Raw genomic sequence first — 26,252 nt, 5'->3', positions numbered from 1 at the left:
TTTGTGTACCTCCATTAATAACAGTAGGTTTTAGGCTCAAGTAAATATGCATCACATCATACAACTCATGTGAAATTCTCCTATCCCAGCATCCACTTTTTCACCCTATGTTTATCACTGTGAATTCATCTCCATGTCTCAATCCTTTCATTGTTCATTAACCAGGTGTCCAATACACTTAGTTTCTCATGAAAAAAGGTCTTTTCTCCGTAACAGAATGCAAAGCTATGTGACAAAGACAAAACACCTATGAGGCTTGGTGGCCCAGTGGGGTGGCTGGAGAGGGGAACTGGGCCATGGAAGTGGTAGACTGGCATGCATGTGTGTGCGTGCATACGAAGCCCTTGCATGAGTGGCAGGTCAGTCCACAAGCACGCAGCTCAACTTGCCGGCCTACTGCCCATGCAAGTTGAGCTGCATGCATGTGAATGACATGCTCCCAACAGCCACTCATGTGGTCCAATTCTGTATAGTCTATGGCCTGGTAGTGGGACATGGCCTAGGGTAGCTTTGCTGGCTGAGGAATTCTGGGAGTTGAAGTCCACAAGTCTTAAAGTTGCCAAGGTTGGACACCCCTGGCCTAGGGTTTGAGAACTCCTGCTTTATGCCATTGATTTCTGAATCACCACCATCTTGCATGTAGGTTATGTCTCATTAGAAAGCTTTCAGTGGCAGCATACCACGGAAGCGTACCAATTTACAAAGCTTACTAATAATTGGCAGAAATTATGACAGCAAGTTGAATTTAATGTTAAGAGAATTGAGTTAAAAGAATTGCAAAGCACATAGTTTTCTTGGTTTTATTTCCAATTCCATTAAAAATGTCAGCATATCCAGCCCATTCCTTGACTACAAAACTAGTATTTAAACAGCAAAGTTGTTATATAAAATGAAAGCTAAGAACCCTGAAATCATTATTACATTTTGAAATCAAGCAGGTTGCATTCCCATACCAGCTGAGAAAAATATGGTAATAACCGTAGGTCTACTATGAAGTGGCTTAAATTCACTATAACACAGGATCATATACCACAGCCATGGACAAAACTATGGATTTAAAAAGGAAAGAGAAATGTAAAATAAGCAGATATCTAATTCCCTTTACTTGTATGCATTATTCACTCCCAAAATGTAAACATATGTATTTATATTTTCTCATATTATTCATCAGACATATGTACAAGAATAGCCACATCAAATATGCTATGGTCATTAGTTAGATTAAGCCTTTACAAAGTGCATAAAGCAAATATATATATTCATGGCACAAAAGTATCAGAGACCTGACTGCTTGAATTCTCTCCTTCTCTTAAGACCAATATGACCATCCTACATTGGATACATTTTATTTTTAATTTAACCAGTCTCCAGTGGCTTACCATGTTTCCCTGAAAATAAGACCCAACTGGAAAATAAGTCCTAGCAGGATTTTCCAGGATGTTAGTAGTATAAGCTCTACCCCACAAAATAAGCCCCCATTAAGATCGTCAGCCAGACGGACACATTTAGTACCCCAAATAAGACCAAACTTAAACATAAGCCCCAATTCAACTTTGGGAGCAAAAATTATTATAAGCCCTGGTTTTATTTTGGGAGAAACACTCTATCTCCTATTGCTGAACACAGGAGCCCATTTCACATGCAAAGAAAGCAAAAGATGATTTCTATCTTACAAGCGCATTCCACAGGCTGATTCTCTTCTAATAAAAACCACATTTCCCAAGAGGGAGGGATCATCAGACTTGAAACAAACCCTTGGGAACCATATTTAGGAAATCTTCCTTTCACAAAACAGACTGGGCCTGTCCAATTGGGTGTGGAATCCCAATAGACTGTTGGGCAGAAAAGGCAACTCACAGTGCAGAACCTTTTTTTTTTTTAAAAAAAAGTAAATATTTATTTATTTTTTAATGGCAGAAATCTTGAGATTGAAAAATGTTAAATTTTTTGATGTTATGATTGTGTGATATCTGACATCCGCGGAAAAAAACACTGCTTTCAGAAATTCTGCTTTCAGAAATGTATTACCTTGTTCAAATACAATATCTAAACCAACCATGCAGATAAACTAATTCATTTCAAAAAGAATATATAAATACAAGAAACAAAACCATTTCACTCAGTTTCTATTGGTAAAGAATTTATAAAAATCTATAGAGTTTATTTTTTAAAAAATGAAATGGGATCCATTCTTTTATTGAATAGGAACGCTTCCTATATATACGATGAATAACACACCAGTTAAAATTGTGGTTTTAAGGCTGCATCCTGACTGTACTGACGAAGAATAAATCCCACTAAACTCAGTGGTAAATGATTGTGAATACTGAACTCTTTAAAAATACATTTCTGAAGTCAATTTTACCAAACTAAAATATATTCAATTTTTTTTGATACATATACTTCAATATTAACTATATTGTTGAAACAATAAATCCAGTGTATTAATTAGAAAAAAAAACTAAGTATATTTAGGTTCATGGTACAGGCCAGTAGAATTTGCTGCATAATAAATACTGAACTAACTTCAGCTGGACTATTAACCAGAGTAAAAATATTTTGATTTTGGAGTCATACAGTAATTTATGTTGCTCTTTCGATTGTCTATCTGCGTAAGCTTGGGGGGTTTAATTTCAGGAACTCTTTAACAGAGCTATCTTATGAGTAACTTTTCAAAAATAAATCCTGCATTTCACAGTGAGGAATTGCACCTATTATATGGTTTTAAGGTTGCATCCTTGTGAGTTGGTAAAATGCATCGTTAGGAAAGTGAAACAACACATTCAAGCTCTTGAAATGGCAATCAATCAATCCTACCAATGCTAAATAATACATAAGAAGTGATGGATGGAAATCCACCTATGAGCGTGTATATTGGACCGTGCTGTATTTTTGTTTTACCGTTGAGGACTTGCTTAAGGTTGAACCTGTGGGAAACACTTCCTGTGGGCTACTTTGGTTAAAGAATGAGTCAGAAATTAAAATCTGTTCCTGCCTCTCATTGTTAGGAAAAGTGCCTGCTTCAGCTGTGGCCCGCCTAACAGGAGTTGGTGTCACTACTCTCTCAGTTATTACCACATTCTGTCCTTCTGACAGATTGGGGATGCTTACAGAAGCCTTTAAATCAGAGCTAGGCACAAGGACTCGCTCCCTTTCTCTTACAACAACGTATTTTGAATCTGGGAGGTCTGGGAAGACACCAGCAGGTATTTCTAACATATCCTGCAAGCTAGAAGCAGGTGCAAGGACCCTTTCTGTCACTACCACATTCTCCTTAAACTGAGGGTCACGGATGACTGTTGATGGTACCGTCCCATATGATGTTTCTGTCACTACAACATTGCTGCTGCTGCTGCTGCTGCTAACCACAGGATCTGGGATTCGCTTCACTGGCTGCAGGTTAGACTTAGTTGTAACAGTTGACTCAGTTATTATTTTCTCAGTCATCGTTTCTGAGCCAAAGCCTTTCACAGGTTCAGATAAGTTGTAGACAGCCCCTGACGAATAGGTGTGTTCGGCATTCGCTGCATGCTTCTGCTGTGAGTACTGCAAACCAGATCCATTCATTGCAGGATTAGTTGTATCTTTCTGGGCATGAGAACTGAACTGCTCTGCTTTTAGGTCTGTGTGTTTGCCCATGCAGATCTCAGCCAGAGTCTTAAATTTGTCTCCCAAGTCATCCAAAAAATGTTCATCAATGTCACCGTCAATAAAGCTACAGCAGCCAACTGAACCATGAGGTGACTCGTGCTCTTCCTCCTGGGAGTAAATGAGTAGGCAATCTTTGGCAAGCTGCAGTTCATCCTCATCAGCAAAAGCATCAGCTTTCTAAAATGTGGAAGAAAAAAAAGAGCACTCACATTTCAGAGTTATCATTTTTTTAACCTAAAGTGTTTAGATCAGATTAGAGTTACATAATATTTTCATATTACAGTTGACATTCATACATTGAACACTTCAATCCAGAGCTATTTTATGTGGATGAAAAGAACAAGGATCACCACATTCATATTTTGGCAGCAGAAATCCAGAACAGTAGATTTAAAAAGATCAGCTTTACTCCCTTGCATTATTACCTCATAAGCTTTCCCTCTTTTTCCCCCTCAAGCAATCTTTTTAGATGAATTAATGATAGAACATATATTAGGTTGGTGATAGTGGCAGCTTTAGGACTGAATTATAGTAAATTTTATTTACTATCCTGAAATCATTGGCTCTACTTTTAATGCAGATGTTTTCAGTTTGCCATTTTTTCTCCTTGAAGTCCAGAAATTTGTGATCTATTTTGGAAAAGGCAATGTTTTCTACTAATTAAAAGATGAAGCAATACGTATGATTTTGTGATAATCCACAGTAATATTTTTTATTGTTTATATTATCGTATTGAGTTCATTAGTAACCCAGAGACTACTGGTAAATATATATCATGTAGATTCTTCTTCCTTCTTGTTCTCATTTTGTATTTTTTTTTTAAATGGCTTTTAAAGATTGTTTGAAAAAAGGCAATATGGGAGAGAAAAAAAGACAACTGATATATCATTAAGAGAAATATTGATAGTTGCAATTGCAACTAAATGTATTGTTATAAAAAAGAAATGAATGAAAGGGAATGAAGGCAGGATTTGTATATTTGTGTATATCAGGATTTGTCTGATATAATTATGCTGATTGCTCTCTGGAAATATGAAGAACTGTAACGCTCTTGAAAATCCATGAAAGTGTCTTCCAGCATATATAGCAAAATATAAAGGGAAAATGCGCCTTCCAGACCTAATTATCCTCCTGCTCCCAACTTCCTCAAAAGCATGCAAAACCAGGCTGTTTCAATCCTATTCTCCACCCTGGCCCACCCTTTCTCTATCTTCCCAAACAGATTTCTTAATGAAGCCAGCTGGCCCCCCCAAGGAATTGGCTTGCAGTTGCCCAAATGGGAAGAAGACGCCCCTCCCTGCAACAATACATAGTCAAAATCTATAAATTCAACAAGATTAATAACACCCGTGACTATATATTATCAAAGGATAGAAAGTGTTGATCAATAGAGTGAATTCAGAAAGTAGACTCTTACCTCATTGAAGTAACCCCGTAAGAATTCTTCATTCATGATCATGCCAGTATCCATAGCTAAAGTTCTGCCAGCTCCTAACAGCATTGTCCCACCTGCTGTCAAGCCTGCCCCTGCGGCTGAGGCACCTGCAAATTCTCCCCCAGAAAGAAGAGCTTCTCGGTCTTCTCTCTGCCATCTCGTGATCGTGTTGTTGCTCATGTTCTGCTCCTTGATTGTAGAGGAGAAGCTGTTCCCTGCTGCTGCTGCTGCTGCTGCTCCTCCTGCTCCCACGGCTGCTGTTCCAAAGCCCACATATTTTTCTGATCCAGAGGAAGTAAGGAGGTTCAGCATTGCCTAACACCAAAGGCGACAAATTAAAAAACAAAGATGGGCTTTCTTGAAGGAGTAGCACTGAAATCATGACAAGAATAGCTTTGCTAGATTGCTAGGTGAATTTGCTATTGGCATGGTTTGGTACTTACTTAGAGAAAAGGGAAAAGTTTATAATACACCAACAGAAAATCCAGGGTTCTAAACTGTGGCTACCATGTAAGACTGCATTACAATTTTATGATTGTATTACTAATATGTAGTAGGACTGTATTGCCCTTATCCTTGACATCTTTCCTACAGTATTACCTACTCCTGTTGGTATCTTATCACTATCACTTTGCTGGTTACATTTTATGATTTATGATTGTATCATATGATTTATCATTTTGTTGCTTGTATGTATCCTGAGATCTTATGCACTGGAGACAAATTCCTTGTGTGTCCAATCACACCTGGTCAATAAAGAATAGTCTGTATTGTGTGTTCCTGTCAAGACCCTTCTAAAAGCACGTTTGGAGAATAGCAGACAGAAACAATTGTGGAAAAGCAGAGCTTTTTGAAGGTAGTCCAGAAAAAAAAAGAGAGAATTATTTCCTCCCATGCTGCTTATATGTTGATATGAAACCCATAGGGCATTCTTATACATCATGATTCAGTAGTAAGATGGATTTGACTTGAGTTCCCAGTGAGTGTGATTATGGCTGCAATCTAAATCCAGTGATTTAAATGGGACTTTGGTCATATTTATGACTACAGGCCTGGGAAATTCACATTGCTCTAGATGAGTACGTTTTTCAATCTTGGCAACCTTAAGATTCTGGCTGAGGAATTCTGGAAGTTGAAGTCCATACATCTTAAAGATGCTGACTTTGAAACACTGCCCTAGATGCATTAATCCTTTTAATGTCCTCTTCCCATTCCCAAGGAATGGGAAACAATATACCTTATCTTCAGGTGCTGCTCCTTCACTGTTCCAGTTACGCAACATTTCTTCACTGTTGTCAGGTATAGCTACAAATCCTTTTCCACCTCCTGATCCAAAGCCCGATCCAAAGCCACAGGCCAGCAGTAAGAGAGGCACGACTGCAAAGGAAACACAGTGCAACAGTGAGCAACAATGATCAAATGCTAGGAGAAAAAATATTGAGCGCATCTGCACTCTGATCCATCTCAAACATTTCACAATCAGAACAAAATTATTAAAACTTGCCAGGAGAGATGAGTCACCTACACAATGATAAACAGGCAACTTTCCAGCTCAGGCGTGAACTTTCTTTTCTACCAACTCAACAGTTTTTAACATTCCAATGAGAACACAGCATCAAGCACTATCATCAGAAAGAAACTTCTATTTTTTTTAGCTTGCTTGTTTTTAGGTGAGTTTTATATATTCAGGTTTGTGCACATTCCAGAATGATAAGATATAGAATGTGTTGCTAGGTGTAAAAACAAGTACTTTGAAACATTAACATTTTCAAAAAATAAATAAATCTGTCTATATTTAGTACTAGCAAGATTAGGTCAGGCCTGAGTGTGTATATACTTAAACACATTCTGCCCTAACCTGACCTATGGAAGTTTGGAAGCTTCTTAGCTGCCAGTATGGGTTTCTTAAGAAGAAAGCAATGGAGAATTTGAGCAACAATCAAAGTGAGAGCAGAACACCAGCTCCTAAACAGAGAGGAAGAACAAGAGAAAAAAAACACCACTCCACCACCCTAACATTTTTATGTCCTTTTAAATGCTTCATTCCACATTATATGCAACAAATAAAAATTGGATTTCTATTTATTGTGGGAGAAATTAATTATGGCTGGATAATGTCTACAGTCTTTCTTTTTCAAACGAAGTAAAAGATTTGCAAGCTCTCATATGAAGAGGCCTTTGTTTCAGAGTTCTGCTTAGTGCCAGTCATGCTTCTAGACCAGGGGTGTCCAACCTTGGCAACTTTAAGGCCTGTGGGCTTTAACTCCAATAATTCCCGAGCCAGCATAGTGAATTCTGGGAGTTGAAGTCCCTAAGTCTTAAAGTTGTCAAAGTTGAACAGCCTTGCTCTCAACAGTAGAGCAGGTTGGACACCATGCTCTAGACATTATGAAATAATATTAAATGCTTACGTAGTAGCAGCAAAAATGCCAAGATCATCAGTGCAACTGCAGAGGGTCCCAGAAAAAGAGAGGAGCTGATAATTCTACTCTGGCAACCAGTGCCATCCTTGCAATCACAAACGTCCACCTCCAGTACTTGTTGGTCAGGACAGCTCAAGCCTTGGTTATCTTTTATTAAAATAGGAATTCTGTATGTGTTAGGTGTCACATCCTGGAGTATAAGCTGAGCTCTGGACCCTTTGTAGGAAAGAAGAAAAACAACAACAACAATGTTCAGTAAGGAAAGGACTTAGATCAGAAGTCTTCCTACCTTTGGTTCTGATAGCTAAAGCAGCCTTGCCCAATCTTACAACTCCCAGGATTCCTGGTCATTGATAGGAATTCTGGGAGCTGATTTAAAGCACAGCCAAATTAGGAGATGCTACTTTAAAAGAAGTATTCTTATTAGGAGAAAACTACATATTTCCATAGTCTGTAATTACTGCACAATGTTTTGGAAAAATGAACCATTCTGAACAAAGCAACAATTATCTGGGACATTGACATATTACTTGATAATCCAGCTACCACAATATATTTATCACAGTTCAATCTATTGAAGGGAATTCAGTTAATCACGAGAAGAAAAGATTTCCTAGCTGTGGAGTTTGAAGGTTTTGGGCTGCCCTCATAAGCCTACTTCTGTTTTATTTTGCAACTGGTACTAAACATGTTGCCCCATTTCATTCATATATACCACAAACAATTGCTCAACTTGTTTGCAATTGAATCTGGTCTAATTTACAATGAAGCAGCACTATTAATATTTCTCCCCTGACTTTGACTGCCAATTCTTGAAACCAAGAATTGAAGCAGGAACCAAGCCATAAGCTCTGCTCTCCTAAAATCTGTAGCTTCAGGGCTATTCCAATCTCTATAAAATGTGGCATGACTCATACTTACCATCTACATGGCCAATTCTCCATTTGTCTGACATTCTTTCAGGTTCATCAATGATCATGAAAGTGAAAGGACCACCATTTGGATGTCTATCTCGATCCTCAACAGTGATATTAATATACTTTGTATCAGTACAAACAGTTGTTTTTTGAGTCACAAGAATTGGGCAGTGATCATTCTTGTCTTCAATCTGAATAACGATGGTACCCGTAGCTGTTTTTGGAGGATAGTCTGCAAAGCACAGAAAACATATCCATTTTTATACAAACTACTGATTAATTAGAAATTTGTTTGCTTCTTTAAACATGTACAAGATTTTTAATATGAACCCAGTGGTTGATTTATGAGAAGTTTACAATTCACTAGATTGCATAGTTGAATTGAATGTAAAATACAATTCATACCCATGAAAATTTTGGAGGTTACTGTTATACAGGTAGTCTTCGACCTATGACTGTAATGGAGCCTGCTAATGGTGATACCCATTAAGTGAGACAGTGTTCCTCAACAGACTTTGCTTAACATTTATAAGGGTGAATGACCACAGGGTGCTTCAGCCACTGTAGGTTTGAAACAGGGTTGTATGTAGCTTTTTTTTTGTGGGGGTGGTGGTTGTTGTAACCTCAAATGACTGTTAAGTGACTGATCATATCTCAAGGATTACCTGCAGTGTTACTTCCCTCTTGCAGTCTCAGAATCAGACAATTATTCAAAAACCCAGAGCCTCAGATTGGATTCTGGTCAATGTTAGTTTTGTAGCTCTCACTGTACAGTGTAATGCACAAGCTTCACTACATCCTCTGCTCCTGCATCCACTTAGTACTAAGAACTCACCAGATATTCCAGATAACATAAAAGGTGTATGATTGCATTATGGATTTATTCAAAGAGAAAAGTACCTAGGCATTCTAATACGCAGAATATTGTGATTCTGATTGTGCATGATACGTAAAACCAATCTGCTGTGGCGGCAGGGAAGGGGTTCACCAGGGAAGGGGTTCACCATGCAGTGGCAGAGGACCAATAAATTCCAAATCTGCCTTGGTTATAAGACAGCAGTTATTCTGCCAGCATCCTTTCTTCTTTTGTGGACAGAGCATAGATGGAGAGTGGGATCTATATTTTTTTCAATCATTTTCTGCACCTATTTAGAAATCTGCATATTCACCAAGAATGGAAAGAAAGAAAGCTCTTCAAAGAAATGGAGAGCTTGAAGAAATCTCATATTGAAAATCACTCTGTACGATTTCTCTGCAGGTAGCTGGAAAAGAAAATTGCCCTACATTAAATCTCTCTTCCGATTTTGAGTCTAAGGTAACCAGGTTGAAGTAAATTACTCAAAACTAATCTGGAAACTGGGTTACCAGAACCTAATCTTGATGCAGAAATGACCACATTTCTGGTTTAGCATGTTTGGATGTTGTATAATCTTAATCCTATTTGTTCATCTAAACAGGATCCTAGTTTGGCTGTGGTTTGATGAAATTGAGACCAATACCAATTTCTTCAGAGTAGGAATATTGGGTTTTTTTCATGCTTTCTCTATTCCACTTGCTGGCATTTTGCCAAAGCTTTTTGACCCCCCCACCCCAAAGATCTTACAACTCTTGGTAATTAAGAACCATTATAAAGTACCACAAAAATATTAACTACGTACCAGTACTTATGGCCAAAATTGTTGCAGTGTAAGTACCATTGATGACATAGGATGATTCATAGTCTAGGACTTTACGTAGTCTGATTTCAGCTGTTTTAGCATTTATTATCAACCAGTTCGCAATATCACTTCCTTTGGCATACCTGTATAAATTTTAAACATATGTGAAAGTAAGCATACAAACCTAAGATTAAGCATACATATGGAAATATATACTTCTTAGGAGACATACAAACTTTTAAAACATCTACTTACTATATTTCTATTCATAGTTAATAAATAACAGTCAAATAATTGTTAAATACATCAATATTAACAGTCACATTTTAATACATTTATTCTTGGTGTATTTCTAGGTGTGCCTTGTTCAAATCTCTAGCAAATCCACATAGCAAGGACAGCTTAATTGGAAAACCAGAAGTTGGCCCAATAAATCATTTCTGAGTTGTTCTTTTGCGCTAATTCTAATTTGTTCAACAAACAATGTGCAAAACCATATTTTAGGATGACATGTAAATATTAATGTTTCCACTATTTATTTATCAATCATATTTATATGCTTCCCATTTCACAAGAAGCAACTCTGGAAGACCATATAAATATGGATATACCTCCATCATATTGATACTGTATGTTTATTATCCAAAGCAGTCACTGCAAAGACATTTAAAACAAAAAGCACTGGGAAGCATAAGGCATAAATTGCACCTCTCTTTTCAGCATAAAGGATGAGAAATGTTAGTAGTGAAAGTAGTGAACATGATAGTAGTAAAACTATGTGGCTGGCATATTGAAAACATATAGGAACAGAATGTTCTCTTTCTATCGTAACTCTTGACTATTGTGAGCTGCCCAGAGTCACTGGAAGTTGAGAGGCCTGTAAGTTTACTAATAAACAAACAAGCAAACAAACAAAAAGACTTACGTGATGCGTTGTGCTATTTTTTGTGTGTCTTCATCATAAGCTTGAAAGCTTCCAATAATCTGGTTTATTTTCATTGTTTCAGTTGTCTTAATCACTAATGTTTGGGGCTTAAATACAGGGCCTTCCCTCACATTTTCCACATTAATTTTGACAGAAATTGGTTTTACTTGGGAAACTTGATTAATAATTGATTTGTGATATGCTGCTTTGTTAGAAACTACTATCTTCAGGTCCATCGTCCTCAATTCTTCGTAATTTATTTCCTGAAGAAGAATGAAAAAAAGAAAACCATCATTTAGAATGTAATTTCAATTTACCGACTTGCATATCCTTCTGGACTCTTGGTGGAAGTTTACTACTGCAACTTCAATATTATTTGCTATGAAATATCATTGAAAATCCATTCAGAGTCAAGAGTCCTATCAATAAAAAAGAGCAGAAAAGACTCCTGAGTTTTCATGTCACTGTATCAAATGGAGTTCAAGGCACAGAAGAGAGCAAAGCATATCTAGATCATAGGTTAAAAAACAGATACATCAAGCAATTGAGTTAGGAACCTCTATTCACCCTTATTCTTTGGCATAAGAAAATGGGATTTGTTAACTGACTCTGATTGATAATGGTTATTAAAAACTGATGTTATATTATCTCACAATTTTAAAGTAAAACAAATTTACTTTACAGATTTGTAGTATAATTTGTGGATCAGAAAATGAACTGTTTAAATTATTGTGAAGTATAAGAATCTGAATTAATGGATGCTGTTTGTGGGTATGTATTGTAGGTAGGCATGTTTTATGTGCAAAAAATTCTACCATACTATAAAATCTCATCATAATAGAAACAGGGCAGAGATGTGGTTACAATGAAATTATACCAATCTGTGAAGAATACTCATACAGAACACATCAGCTTGCCATTGTGCTGTATGCTGTCATTGTTCTCTTTTGCTAGGTACTCTTACTGGATTGAGGTCAATGTGGCAAGTGTACTGCCTCTTCCCCTCCACTAACCTTAATCAGAGTAAGAATTCCTTGGTTGGTTTGTGAATCTGTTTCTATACGGAAGTAGCCTCCTTCATTGCCAGACACAATCGTAAAGTTTGCCAGCCAGTTATCAGTAAATTGCTCATCGTCATCAAAGACGTCCAGGCGCATGATTTCCACATTAGCTATATTTTCCTTTACACTTCCTTCATACTGTAAATGAAGAAATTTTTTATAATAATGCATCTTTCTGATCATAATTGAAGAAACCCACCCAAATAACCGCACACTTTTTACTCACCGCAGTCCTGTTAAGTTTAGGGATGTTGTCATTAACATCCAGAATCTTGATCTGTAGACTAGTCACTTGAGCATTTCCACGTTCCTCTCCATCACAATCTTTTGCTTCTACAACCAAGGAATAACTATTATGTATCTGCAGAAGATTAAAATAGCATGGAAGTTAGGATATATAAAAACAGTGTCTAAGCAAAAAGTGGAATGCCACCCCTATGGCTGAAAAAGAATTGTGCCACTGACCTGCGGAACTTTAAAGAGTGAGTGGGACCCAATATCACCCCAGAGATTGCTGAATTACAACTACCAGTATCTGTAACTTCTGGCCACATTTGGAGGCAACATATTTCCCATTCTTTTTTTTTGAAAGCTCATGGTGTGAAGTGCAGAAATGTGACACCTCCTTTTTGCTGCCAGAATGCACACAGAAAATCATGGTGCCTGAGAGTGGAGGTAATCAAAATATTCTGAACTATAGTAGTGAAAAGCAGAAGACTACAAAGCAGAAGGTCAGAGAAACAAAGACGCAAAGGTGTAAGCCATGTACGCATTGTGGTTCTCATCAAAAGATAAGGACATTTTCTTTTTCTAACCCTCTGAATTTTTTTTTTTAAAAAAGGCTCACAACCGTATTGAGACTTTGCAGGAGAGTCACAATAAAAGCATATCACAAAAGACTATGTATTTCATAAACATTCAATATATTCATAAGAGCCTAGGTCGAGCCAAAATGAAATAAGGTTTTGGAAAAATATACAAATATTAGATTATGCATGTGTGTTTACGCATATATATCCTTAAATATGTATTTTATTTATTAGGTTTACAAACCAATGACTAAAAATTATTACTTTAAGCCAACTTATAGCACCGATAGTCAGATAAAATCTACTGCAGGTCTCACGAGGAAGAATCCTGTTTCAGATACTCATGCTGAGCTTCAAAGTTGAGGTTCAAAGATCAATTGGGTCTGGACATAAATATCAAAGGAATCCTCTGAAAATTTGACTAAGTGAATCCTATCCAGTTTAGCTTATATTAATGATTATGTTTTACTCAGTTAACTACTTGCCCATCTTTTGTGAACTATTATTACCTTCAAATACAAATAGGTAGTCCTCAATTTACAGCCATAGTTGAGCCCAATATTTTTGTTGCTATGCAAGGCAGTTATTAAGTGACTTGTGTCCCATTTTATGGTCTTCGTTTGCCGCAATTGTTAAGCAAATCACTGCAATTGTTAAGTGAATCATGCAGTCCTTAAGCGAATCTGGCTTCACCCATTGACTTTGTCAGAGGTTGGCTGGGAAGATTACAAATGGTAATTACATGACCCCAGAACAGTGCAACTGTCTTTTTTAACCACATTGGAACGGTCACCAAATAAAAGGTTGTAAATCGAGGATTAACAGTATTAATACGATGGATTGGTTTATTAATAGTTTCTGTATCTTTTAATTATTTATTTGTAAGCTGAAGGTAAGATAGTGAGTGACATTTAGCTTACTGGGAATGACCAAGAAGGCAACCGCAACATCTCCTTTTACACGCAGCATACCCAATTTCCGGAACTGGAAGATAATCCGGGCCAGGAAGAGAAGAAGGCGATTGATGGAGAATGGTTGCTCCTCTCGTTTCATAAAGGAATTTTCATGAAACCTTAATACCTTCCATCCTTCTACCAACTCAATAAGAAACTAGATAAATAAGAAACCCTTATGAGAGAGAGAAAATACCTCTCTGTCAAGCTGGAATGTTGCTGTCCGGACTTCGCCTGTTGCTTTGTTAATGACAAATGCATTAAGATCATTAGGTTCTTGGGAAATAATCCTAAAAGCAATTTTGGAGTTGAATGTATTGGGCTCATCTGCATCAGTTGCATTTATCTTCAGCACAAGAGTACCTAAGAAGAGCAAGCATTTTACAAGGATATATCAAACGGCAACAACTAAGAATGCACATTTTCTTCCTGACCACTCTAGCTGTCCTGCTTATGGGCACATACCATTTTTGAAGGCACACAGGAGCAAATTCATCTAATGCAATCTCAGCTTCTGAATAGTCCTCAACTTACGACCACAACGAGCCCAAAATTTCTATTGCTAAGTGAGACATTTACTAAGTGAATCCCCCCCCCATTTTACAACCTATTTTGCCATAGGTGTTAAGTGAATAACTGCAGTTGTTAAGTTAGTGACATGGTTGATAAGTGAACCTGGCTTTCCCATTGACTTTGCTTGTCAGAAGGCCACCAAAGAAAATCATATGAACCCAGGATATTGCAACCATCGTAAATATGATGCCAAGCATCCAAATTTTGATTACTGCAACAGTCACAAGTATGAAAAAAAATGTCATAAGTCACTTTTTCAATGCTGTTGTTACTTTGAATGAACTATTGTGAGTTGAGGACTACCTGTATTGGTGTGATGCATGCCATTGCAAGTTCCTAAATGAAAAGCAGGTTATATAAACCCAAACAAGTATTCAGTGGTAGAATAGGCACACTAGATACCATGGAAAGGAAAGGTATATTTATGTCATCCCAATAATAGAGGAGGTGCTGCTAAAAGTATCACTGTAGAAATTTATCCTAAGCAGCAATTTACCTCAGCCCCTATCCTCAGACTGTTACGGTTCTCCCCAAATCCACTACAAGATTTTGCCTTTTTAATTACTATATAGTAAGGAGAACAAGGTTAAGGGTAAGGTAAGTACATGTAGTCCCTACTCCATACTATTTTGAAACTAACGTAAAACTAAAACCAAGATTTTTGGCTCCTAGACCTTATATTTTGACTGTCAATAAAGCACTGATTCTCAACTATTTAATTATGTTTTCTAATGTCCTACCTCAGCAATACTATAAAACAAAAATCTGTGATATTTCTACTCTACTGCAATACTATAATCAATAAAATATTTATCTGTGACAAGGGCACAGAGGCAATAGGAGGGAAGGAATGGATTCAAAAAATTGTATAGGGAAAAGAGTAGGAATGCTGAGTCAGAATGAAAATGTACATAAAAGTCTAGAACGTACCCACTTCACACAATTCTTCAACAGAACCACTGAAGCTTGTTTGTGAAAACACTGGGCTATTGTCATTTACATCCAGAACTCTAATCCGCAGATCCAGTGGCCTTTCCAGATTTTCACCTCTTTGATTCAGTGCATAGCCCCTCAGCTGAAAGAATATTAATGAGAAGTCCACATGATTGATTTCATTCAATTCATTCAATTAACAGAAAAATAGAAATAATTATCACCGAATTATACTGCTCACTTTTTTCCACTGGCACATTAAGAAAAATAAATTTCTATAAACACAAAAATCAAGAGCTGAAAACAGATATGAATCGATCACTTTCATCTGCTTACATGTAACATTGGGGTTTTTTCCCGATCGACTATTCCAGTTATATTCAATTCACCAGTTTTCCCATTAATCACAAACAAACCATATGGTGGCTCTGTGACTCCTGGACCAGAAATGGTGTAAGTAATAATTACTCCTTTTTCAACATCTTTGTCAGACCGAATCTATATGGAATAGGAGAAAAGAAGTAATATTTATTGTTTGTCTCTGCAACTTAAAACAAATGTTTTAATCTTTAAAAAAGATAAAGATTTATGTTATTTTAATGTGTGTGTGTATGTGTGTGCGTGTGCACAAAACTTTTTATTCTGTGAATGTAACATTCTGAGAAACTCTAGAAAAACGGTGTTTTTCTTCTGGACCATTCCAATCTATCTACTTCAAATTGGTCCAACAATTTCCAGGAATGTAAATCTTCCGGAAGAAGTGGTTTGCATTGCACTGGATGTGGCCTACTTAATTACCGAATCAATGAATTATACAAATATCAAAATAATTTCATTCCGTACCCAAGCCACGTGTTTGTATGAACTAGCCTTTATAAACTTAAAATAGACAATACTTTCAGAGGTAGGCAGAAATTTAAAACCATATTAAATAGATTTAACCAGCAAACAAAAGTCACAGCTCATCCTCCAACAGATGGATCATTATATGTATGTAGAAAAATTGTCCACTAAACTAAATGGAGAATGGAAAGAATCTTATTGAACCTCCTTTGTACATGTGTAGAACAGATGGTCTCAATAGAAATAGTATATAAATTTGTCTATGTGCTGATGTTCCCTTGTAGTCCACTATCCAGGATCTAGCAAATAATAAAATATATAATCTAGCTAAATAATTGCATTTCTGATTCTCATACGGGTAGGCAAAAGTCTTTTTAATTAATCCTCGATTAGGGGAGAAAAAAGCAAATATATTGAACTCCTTTCATAAGATTATTGTATTATAATTTAGCTATACTAAATAATAATTATTGCTCTTTTGAATTTTTTCCAATGATAAATCCAAATTGTACAACTGATATTATATGGTCGTTTCTATCCAGCATAGAAGGAGAGAATTGCAACTCCAGTCCAGGTTGAGGAAAACTATTAAGGACAAAATGAAAGACATATTTGTTTCCAAGCCTGACTTACCTTAGCAATTGGGTTCTTATAGGAATTGTCACGCTCTTCCCAGATCATGGAAGGTGGGACAATCCATTCTCGCTTTTGCCTGATTAAGCTCTTCTGATGGAGTACTTGCTCATGCCTTCCACCAAGAATCTGTGAGGAAATTCAGTTTTATTTGCAACAATAAATGTAAGTTAATGTAATGTAAGTTTTCTTATTGCCATACTGTCAAACCATTTAAATGGTTTACACTAAATTCTTATTTAGTGTAAATACCCTAGTGGGATTTGTAACAGAAAAGACATGGCATGCTTCAATATAAGCAACAACACAATATTTATATAACAAGGGTTGTCATTATTTCTGATACAATATGTATGCTCTGAAAAACCATAAGCACTTATAGGAAGGAAAAATTCTTGTTGATCCTATGGTACTGTTCATCTTTCAACAAGGAAATTGTAAAAAATATTGTTTTACTCTATGGTTTCTGCAACATTTTACGTTATTTGCTATATATCACAAAGGTGCTTTTTCAAAAAGCAACTGGACTTTCTGGTTTTTCTTTTAAGATGTTTGGCTTTTTATCCAAGAAGCTTCTTCAGCTCTGACTGGATGATGGGGAATGGAAGGATTTATACTCCTTGCATACAGCTAGTCATTTGTAAGGAGTATAAATCCCTCAATTCCCTACCACCCAGTCAGAGCTGAAGAAGCTTCTTGGATAAAAAGTAAAACATCTTAAAAGAAAAACTAGAATGTCCAGGTACCTCTTCAAAAAGCACATTTCTTGGATGACTGAGAATCTCAATTGACATTCTATATATCACATATACACTTGGCAACTGTTGGAAATAAATTACTTAGAACATTTTGCCTAAATCTTTAAAAACCTTCTTAGTAATATACAGAAATATACACAGAAAACCCCTTAAAATTGATAGTCTCTTACCTCTAAATGAAGTCCATTTCCAAAGATTACATAACTCTGCAATAAACAGACACAGCAATTAAAAATATAACTGGCCCCCCAATATAAACCACTAAGAAAATTAGCACAGCAATATTTTGGAATCAGTGGAATTCAGTTAAAATAGTGCACATTACTCCACCCAGACAATATTAAGCATATTTAAACTATTTTTTAAATAACAAAACATGCATATTTAAAACCAAATAAGCAGGTTTTCACATTTAATATGGTCAAAAAATGGAAGTAAACTGTGGAATTTCATAGACGTTGATACAAATGAAACCTGAAAACAGTTAAATCAACATTAATGCCTCAATGTTGTTACAGTTGCATTTTAGGTAAGTGTTAATAGAACAGAGAAAGCAAATACAACTTTTCAAACATGATCCAGGCATGTAATAATGCCCCTTTCCTGTTGAAACAAAACTTGAAATTGATTAATTAGATTAACATTTTAGTATCTAAGATTATGTAGCCATCTCTATTCTTTAAATAGTGGCTTACCACATGTAGTCAAACACAATTAATAATTGTGTCAAACACAATTAAGGTATCATTAATAAGATGATCAAGAAATGTCAGTTTGGTATTCATTCATTCAACTCACCCTTTAAAAAGCTATTTTGTTTAATTTGCTTAGTTAAGCTTTTATTAAATTGTGAACAAAGAACAACATTGTGCTAAGGAAATTAAAAGTATACACAATGTTTATCCGGGAAATTGCCAGCCATTAATATGGAATATAATTATTGTAATATAAATTATTGTCTTTCAAATCTTGGGAAATTCTCAAAATTATTTCTAGTCTACGGAAGGTTTCTATTTTAGGGTGGATTTCTTTAGTTTTAGTGATAAATGCATTTTCTTTTCCCATGTCAAAGCCTGTCATGTCCTGATATGATTCATGTCTCTGTCAGAAGGATGCAGGTATAAACCATAGTTTCTTGAGGAAGTGCTCTGTGTGTATGACACAGTTGTTATACATAAATAGAACATTATGGACTCCTTTACAATCTCTCAGATATTGAAACACATTAACTAGACTTGGGATCTAACTCTATAGCTCTGTTTCTCTCAATCTTAGTGGCTTTAATATGTATTGACTTCAATTCCCCAAATCGCTACATGGGGAATTCTGGCAACTGAAGTTGCCCATCTTAATGTTGCCAAGTTTGAGAAACTCTAGAACAAGCACTTTATATCAGGCTATTGAACTTTGTATTAAAATCAATATTTATCACCTGAATCAATTTTCTTTGATAATGCCCATTGTTTAAAATATTTTGGAACAAGGCCAACTGTTCCAATTCTCCTTCATCACAGCATCCCTCATTCTAGAAAATTCAGACTGACACCTAAATCCTCTTTGTTTTTACAGTCAAGTTTCTGTACAGGGGAAAAATATTTAAGTAGATACAATGAACACATTTCTTTGTAAATATTAAACTGAACAACTTCAGGCCAATAAGAAACTGTTGTTTTGTCCTGTCTCTTAAACCAGCAGTCCCTAAACTTTCCGACTCCATGGACTGTCAGTGGGGAGGGGCGGAAGCAGGGGAGGGGAAGAGATGGTTTCATGTGTGCACCTGTTGCTTGTGCAAATGGAACTTCACCTGGTTCCCAACGGACCACAGACTGGTACCAGGCCACAGACTGGGGATTGGGGACCCCTGTCTTAAACTGTTACTGGCTTTCAGAAGATGGACTCCCCCACTAAGCAACAATAAAAGGATTGTTGCAGGGAACAAAAAAGTAAACTTCCTCACATGTACCACCCAAATATATTAATATTCTGCATGCCCTCAGCTGGTATTATTTGGCTTAGAAAGATATAGGGATCAATATAGCTTCAGTCATGCCAACCAAGAGCCACGACCTCAGGTCCCTTCAAAACAATCAGCAAGGTGGAGGCCATTTTGAACTTGGGAGAGACTTCATTCCCGGGTACAGCTATGTGACAGCTCTGGGGTCAGTGCTTACATGAAGGTACCCAGAGCACATCCTGCCAAATAAATTGGTGAGGTAGATACTGCAGGAAAGATGTTCTCGAAAATGAGCACATTATTTGGACTTTCCAATCAAATAAGAAACAACAATGTATATAAGAATTCTTTCCCCTAGTATTCCAGGTCCTTCTACTTAAGAGTTCGATATGAGTTCAGTTAAGCATTCACCCAGTTTGTGCCTTCTGGATTTATAGAATTCTAGTTTCATCCACTATTTCTAGGGCTTGCACATGGAAGATTTTTCTGATCACTGCCATGCTTTGGAGGTTATTAGCACGCCAATTATAAAATTACAGAGGTATTTTGAGCTCTGTGCTTTTATTTACACCTAGTCCAGATTTTGATAATAGAATCAGTAGAGCTGAAATAACTTTCTCTGTGTTGCAAATATAGTTCCAATCCCTAAATAGCATTCTTCTATGTGCAGATGTGATACTCCCACTTAAGGGAAAGTAGAGATAAGAATGCACTTTCCCCTTGTTAATATATCTTAGTTATATTCAATTCTGAAACTTAAGTGTGTATTTGCAATGAATCATGTAGCTATGCATCACTGAACCCAATGAACTCCCTATAGTTGATGTTGCAACTAAAATTCCTTTGGGCATTCAGACTATTTTACTGCGACTGAACACTCAATTTTTCTACAAGACACCAGGCTGGAAAAGGCGATATCATTATTTCTGCAATGCATGGAAGTCATAGATGTTACTGAACTCAGTCAACTGATTCATCGCAAATACCTCTTAAACTAACTTTCTTCAGTGTGGTGTTCTTCAAATACAGTGTGTGAAAACTCAGTTTTCATTGGTTAGAAGCCTTGAGGAAGTTTGTCTAAAATGTAGAGCTGAAAAACTTCAGGTTGCCAAAGAATAGTGGGAAAGATTCAGGTTTCTGTATCTGCTATTACCTAGTGCTCATTCACAATTCTGCCAAAAAAATTGCTTTAAGTGGCTTACAAATAAAATAACAAAATAGTTTATGGAGATACAATTAAAAAATACGACTAAATATAATATAATAATATGACTAAAAAAAATCAATAAATTCCACTGATGAAGAAATATAACCCATACAGTATGCTTAAAATAATTAAAAATATAGTAAACAGAAGTACTCATAATTTCTTTGGAGCTTAGGGAGACTTCTATACTTCAGCAAGACAAAAACATATACTACCATAATTAAACGTAAGGAAAATGATCATGTATGAAAGATAGCCACCTTCAAAGGAAAAGTAAGTAGAACAAAGTCAAATTGCATTGGTGCATCAATGTGAATACATTAATTGGCTAGAAGTTATCTTCAAAACAGAAGGACGAAAATTTAACTTGATTCAATTAATGATTAAAATTAATTTCCTGAAATATTTAGCCTATTCTGAAAATTGATGCCGCATCTACTTATAGACACAAATCATTTTCTTTTCACAAAAGAATTACTTACATGTGTCCCAAATATACTTACATAGAGAAAATAATGACCCAGAAATCCAGGCCAATGATCCATAAACCTATACATGATTACTTTGTGGCAAGGCCCTTGAATGCAATGGTTCTTACGTTGAAGTAGCATGCATATGGACATACTTATTTAGCCCAATTTCCTTTATGTAAGGTGGCAACTATATATACATTATTTAATAGCAGTGAAAAGATGGCACAAATGAGAAACAGAATACAAAACAAGTTAGAAGAGGGAAACTGACACTAAAAAGAAATAATACATTTGCACCTTCAGTTTAAAATTCCCCACTCATCATACAATTTGGTTTTTCTATTCCAGTTGGTTCTGAAGGCAAAGTTTGCAATACAAGAAAAAAACATGCCTTGCTTATTTATATCCAGTGATAAGCTTTAGTGTGGATTATACAAGAAAAATCTGGGGCTCAACCATGAGAGGAGGAAGTATATTTAGATTAAGGTGGAGTTCTGTTCCTTCAGGAGTATTATGGAAAAATGCTCTTTATCCCAAACAAAATTTATCATCCTCCAATCTAACAAGGCTGGCAAAGACAATATAATGAAACTAGCCAAGTTTGAACTCGGGGAGAAAAATCTGGACTTCTGTATTTTGTTTTCCAATTTGTAACATTAACAGATTACCAGAGTTGGAAGGAAGGTCATCTAGTCCAAACCCCACACCCAAACAGGACACCCTACACTATTTCTGAAAGATGGCAGTCCACTCTCTTTTTGAAAGCTTCCAGTGATAAAGCTCCCACAACTTCTGAAGGCAAAAAAAAACCCCATTTAAAACATTTCAAATTCCCAACTAAGAGTTCCTTTATTATACTGAGTGTTGAAAAATAGCAACGAGGCAAGGCCTCCAAACCTGAGATATTCTAGAAATGAAAGATATTGATCAGCAATCAATGTATGAAGAATTGGTGAATCTAAAATAAGTTTTCTATTAGCTTCTTTACCTATTCAGTAATGAAGAAAATTCTTGATAAAGAGACAGTACATCTTAAAGGCAACTGAATTTTATACTGAAGACACAATGGACTAAAAATATGTCATTTTTCCATTAAAATCCTACCCATTCTCTCTTTTTTCCTATTTTTTACCCTTTCAGAAACAAACATAGTTAGCTCTATCTTTCCCCCCCAACAAGATTAAAAGCCATTTATAAGGAGGCTTTCAATAACAAACAGTTAAAACAGAGTAATACATAGTTTAACTTTTAAGTAAAAACTTTTAATTTTGCTTATAAAATTAATTTTATAATTAATTTTACTTATATTAATTTTGCTTATAAAAACATGCAAGGAATACAAGAAGTAGCAAGATGGTTCTGTCACTCTATCTCCATTTCCATGGCTCTTGCTTTTCAAAATGAAGCAAAAAGCTTCGCCTGTATGTAGAAGGCTCCCTGAGTAATGCTGAGTCTAGATTTCAACATTATGCAAAATACCTTCCAACTGGTTCCGCATTTCAGATATTATTCTAAATTAAAACAAACAAGGAAACCAAGATGGGAGAGCAACTACAGGATGATCAGTCTACCTCTACACTCCTTAATGCTGAATTTAGACTGGAAATATCTGAAGTTGCATTCCAGGACTTTCAAAGGCCTTCTGAAATTTAGCATCCATCTGGTCTAATATCTATTTTATGAAGGTGGCTAGGTAGATGCTTTGAGTTAGTTCACTAATACTTTTGTTGCCCCTCAAATAACCTTCAGAAATATTACTCTTTATTGCATTTTATTTAGCTGCCATGACCAATATCCCTGACAGAGCTGATTCTCCATTAATTCAACAGATTCACTTTAAATTCCTTTTAAGGAAAAAGTTGACACCATACCCTATTGTAGCGCATTCCAAAAATTCTATTTTGTCTAGAGAAGCATTCCTTTCTGTCTCTTCTGAATTTACTATCAGTCAGTTTCGCAGAAAGAGTGAAAATTCTAGTACTGTGAGAAGGAGGAACTGTAATAAGAAGCCATTTTCCTCCACATTGTACATGGTTTTATATACTCCTCCCAGAATTATTGAGAGTTGGGTGGCACGCAACTTAAATTATTAGCTACCTTGATCTGTTCCATTCACTGTATTGGATTATAATATATCCCATTATTTTTGGTAAAGCTCTGCTAGCGTACTAAAAATATTTTAGATGTCTTGGAAGATTCAAAATTAGGCAGGCACTGTTTTTTCTTAATAAAGTGAGTTTCCTCATAAAGGAGTTATCCAACTGCCTTTTTCTAAATCTTTTGTTGTTCCTTGTTTTGGGATTCTCTGAAAACAATTCTCTGAATTTTATTTGTAACTTCTGCATTAAATTTGCTTGTTTTGCTTACAAATAATGAAATTCTGTGTTATTTATTTAAGTTATACTGCCCGATTCATGATTGCGACTTTGGGCATCTTACAACAGTTAAAAACACAACAATGAAAAACAACAACCCATAACTAGCAGTCAAGGTATATGCAAGTATTCATAATGAAATCTCAATAGGAAATCCCCATAAGTTTAAAAAAAAGATTGGATGCTTTCAGTCAGCTAACTGAAACATCTAGATTACTTTCAGAGTCTGAAACAATAAGACGATTTTCTTTGGTAAAATTTTGGTCTTTCTACCTAAATATATAATATGTTCACTTTTCAGCTCAGCAACTTTACATTTTGAAACTAAACTTCTGCAATAGAATTTAACATAATTTTTCTTTTTTCATTGCTGTGAGTTTCATAAACTATTTTAATTGCAGATCTTCATGATGGTATAAAAATATGAGAGGGAAATGAAAATGACTGATGATAAAATTTCTTTTCAGTGATCTCCAGTGCAGTGCCTATGAGGAAAAATAATACAATAAAAATAATACACAATAGCTTTCCTTGATCATCCCCAACATTTCTAAAAGAAAATAATAATAATTATTCTTGGCTAGAAGAGAAAGACTGGCAAGCAGAGTCACAGAATAAAAAGAAAAAGAGGGGGGAATCAAAAATTGGTGACTTGTCACCAACTTTTGTTTTTCCTAACTTTTAATGCCCTGGACATTTTAAAAAATTTAGTTGCCAAGGTTGAGAAACACTGACCTAAGCTAATCTTTCTGGGACAGCCTCATCCAGATATACTGGGCATGAAGGCCAAGATTTTAGAAGCTGAAGTCCAAAATCTGAATGGCACTCAGTGGGCGAAGGTTGATCAAAACAACGCTGAAGGAAGCATAATATTTCTTTGAAAATGCCTGCTGTTTGAAAGGTGGGGAAATTCTACTTGTCAACATAAATGAAGTATTATGTCTCTTTCCCTGGGGATGGAGATGTTACCACAACAGCAGATAAGAGGTAATGAACCTGTCTGCACCTTATGATCATGGAACGTTTTGTCACCAATTACCTTTACAACTGTCTAGTAATTCTGCCAAAAATATTATTTTAACAGGTTTTATTGGCTGCCATCCCATACAGAACTCTCTTAATCACAACAGCAGCTCTGCCAGACCAGCAGCCTGCTTTCCTTCCTCAGCGGGTGGATAGAAACCTTCAAAAACTGCCAAGAGGAGGCAAAAACAGCTGCCTCCTATAAAGAGGAAGGCTAGGGTTAATTCTGCTTCCAATATATGTGTATACATACATATACACATGTTACATCAACATATAACACACATATTCTACCCTTCTTCAGAATTATCTCACCTTACTTATATTATTTCATTCCAGTTGTCACATTCCACATAGCCCCCTCTTTGGCCTATTTTGCATGTTTTCTCCCTTCAAATGTATTCCTCCTGCCCCCCCCCATTAGTTGCTTGTACATGACCACATCCCACAGGACCCAAGCAAGAGATTACTTATCACAGGTCAGTCTAGGTCCAGGACTATACAGGTGTATTGGAACTGCTACTCCAACAACCATGCCACAGAAGATTGCGGGAATCCTCTTCCCCAGTCATCTAGAGGGCACCAGATCCCAGGGCAGCCTGACAGCCTTTGTAGAGGGAGGAATTTTAGCAGGCAATTCAAAGGCTGGAAATTTGGTAGGCAATTTCTTTCCTCATCCTCAGAGCAAGGAACAATCTTTCTCTAGAGCAGTGTTTTTCAATCTCCAAAAAGTTAAGTTGTGTTAAGTTGTGTAGAACCAATATGCCAGCTGGGGAATTCTGGGCTTTAAATATCTTAAAAGTTGTAGAGGTTAAGAAACAGAGCTCCAGAACTTCCTGAATTATTCCTGCCTTCCTTATTCAAATCTAAATTGTCCTTCTAAAGCAAAACGATTAAAATGTAAGTAGAATTTGAACCTACAAAACAGAAATTTCCAGATTCATCCTGCAAACCAACCACTGGACAAGCCAGTCGAGATTTAAAGCCAGTTGCTTCCAAGAAAAGCGCACATACTACATATAAAATGGCAGCCTCAACAAGTTTCTCGCAATACCCAAACACCTCCAGATCTTCACACGACTTTCTCTCCCCCGAGAGGCACTTAAAAAAAAACCAAAAAACCCAACCTCTTTCCACACTGCGATAACCGCGATTAGCATCTCGAATGAACCTCCTGAGGTTCCGGCGCTGGGTTCGCAGGGCGTGGCGCGGCTGTTCGGGTGAAAGAGGAGCCATTGTGCCGACCGGCGCCCCACATTCTCCCGCAGCGGAGAGCGCACCGGTTCCTGACCCCCAAACTCAGGGTCTCCCTGTCTCTCCTTTCCTTTCCTCAGCGGGCATCTCCCCAAGAGCCGGAAGGAGTTGACCGTCGGGAGCAACAGGTGGGCTTCCAAACTCACCGAGAGTATCCAGAGGCCGAGGTATCCAGCCATGGTGCAGTCCCCGTCCTGAACTTTTCGCGCCCTGAACTCCGGGTCGACGGCAGCGGCAGCAGCAGCAGCAACCCTTTCCGCTCACCTCTCCGGAAGGGAAATAGGGACACCGCTTGGAGCGCCTGGACTCTTGGCGACGGCTTAACCCAACCCCTTCCCTGCGGGTGGGGAGTAATGAAAACAGGGCTGGTTACCAGCGGCGGCGGCCGCGGGGA

At 36.7% G+C, this 26,252-nt stretch overlaps 1 protein-coding gene across 1 annotated transcript; it reads right to left on the bottom strand.

The window, feature by feature from the left end:
* Nucleotides 1-786: 786 nt before the first annotated feature.
* DSG2 (desmoglein 2) lies at nt 787-26,252 on the bottom strand. Its single transcript, XM_026699255.2, has 15 exons — nt 26,005-26,252; nt 17,743-17,778; nt 16,815-16,943; nt 15,675-15,836; nt 15,336-15,480; nt 14,029-14,195; nt 12,297-12,431; nt 12,023-12,208; nt 11,010-11,272; nt 10,085-10,227; nt 8,431-8,658; nt 7,498-7,725; nt 6,324-6,463; nt 5,069-5,401; nt 787-3,828 (listed from the first exon to the last, which is right to left on the bottom strand). Exons 1-15 carry the CDS (start codon nt 26,035-26,037, stop codon nt 2,860-2,862), a joined length of 3,297 nt encoding a protein of 1,098 aa, XP_026555040.1. The 5' UTR covers nt 26,038-26,252; the 3' UTR covers nt 787-2,859.

Source organism: Pseudonaja textilis, chromosome 3 (genome assembly GCF_049901715.1).
Source record: "Pseudonaja textilis isolate UNSWEBS1 chromosome 3, rPseTex1.2, whole genome shotgun sequence".
Taxonomy (NCBI): Eukaryota; Metazoa; Chordata; class Lepidosauria; order Squamata; family Elapidae; genus Pseudonaja; species Pseudonaja textilis.
Note: the sequence above shows the minus strand (reverse complement) of the source record. Positions and strands in the feature narration are given on the sequence as shown.

Bases quoted from the DNA above. Each gene is read 5' to 3' on its own strand.
- DSG2 (XM_026699255.2), bottom strand. From the start codon at position 26,037: ATGGCTGGATACCTCGGCCTCTGGATACTCTCG. The intron at 17,779-26,004 runs GTGAGTTTGGAA...TGTTTATTGCAG, and splicing joins TCGGCCTCTGGATACTCTCG to AGTTATGTAATCTTTGGAAA. The intron at 6,464-7,497 runs GTAAGCATTTAA...TTTCCTTTGCAG, and splicing joins GGCATTTTTGCTGCTACTAC to TCGTGCCTCTCTTACTGCTG.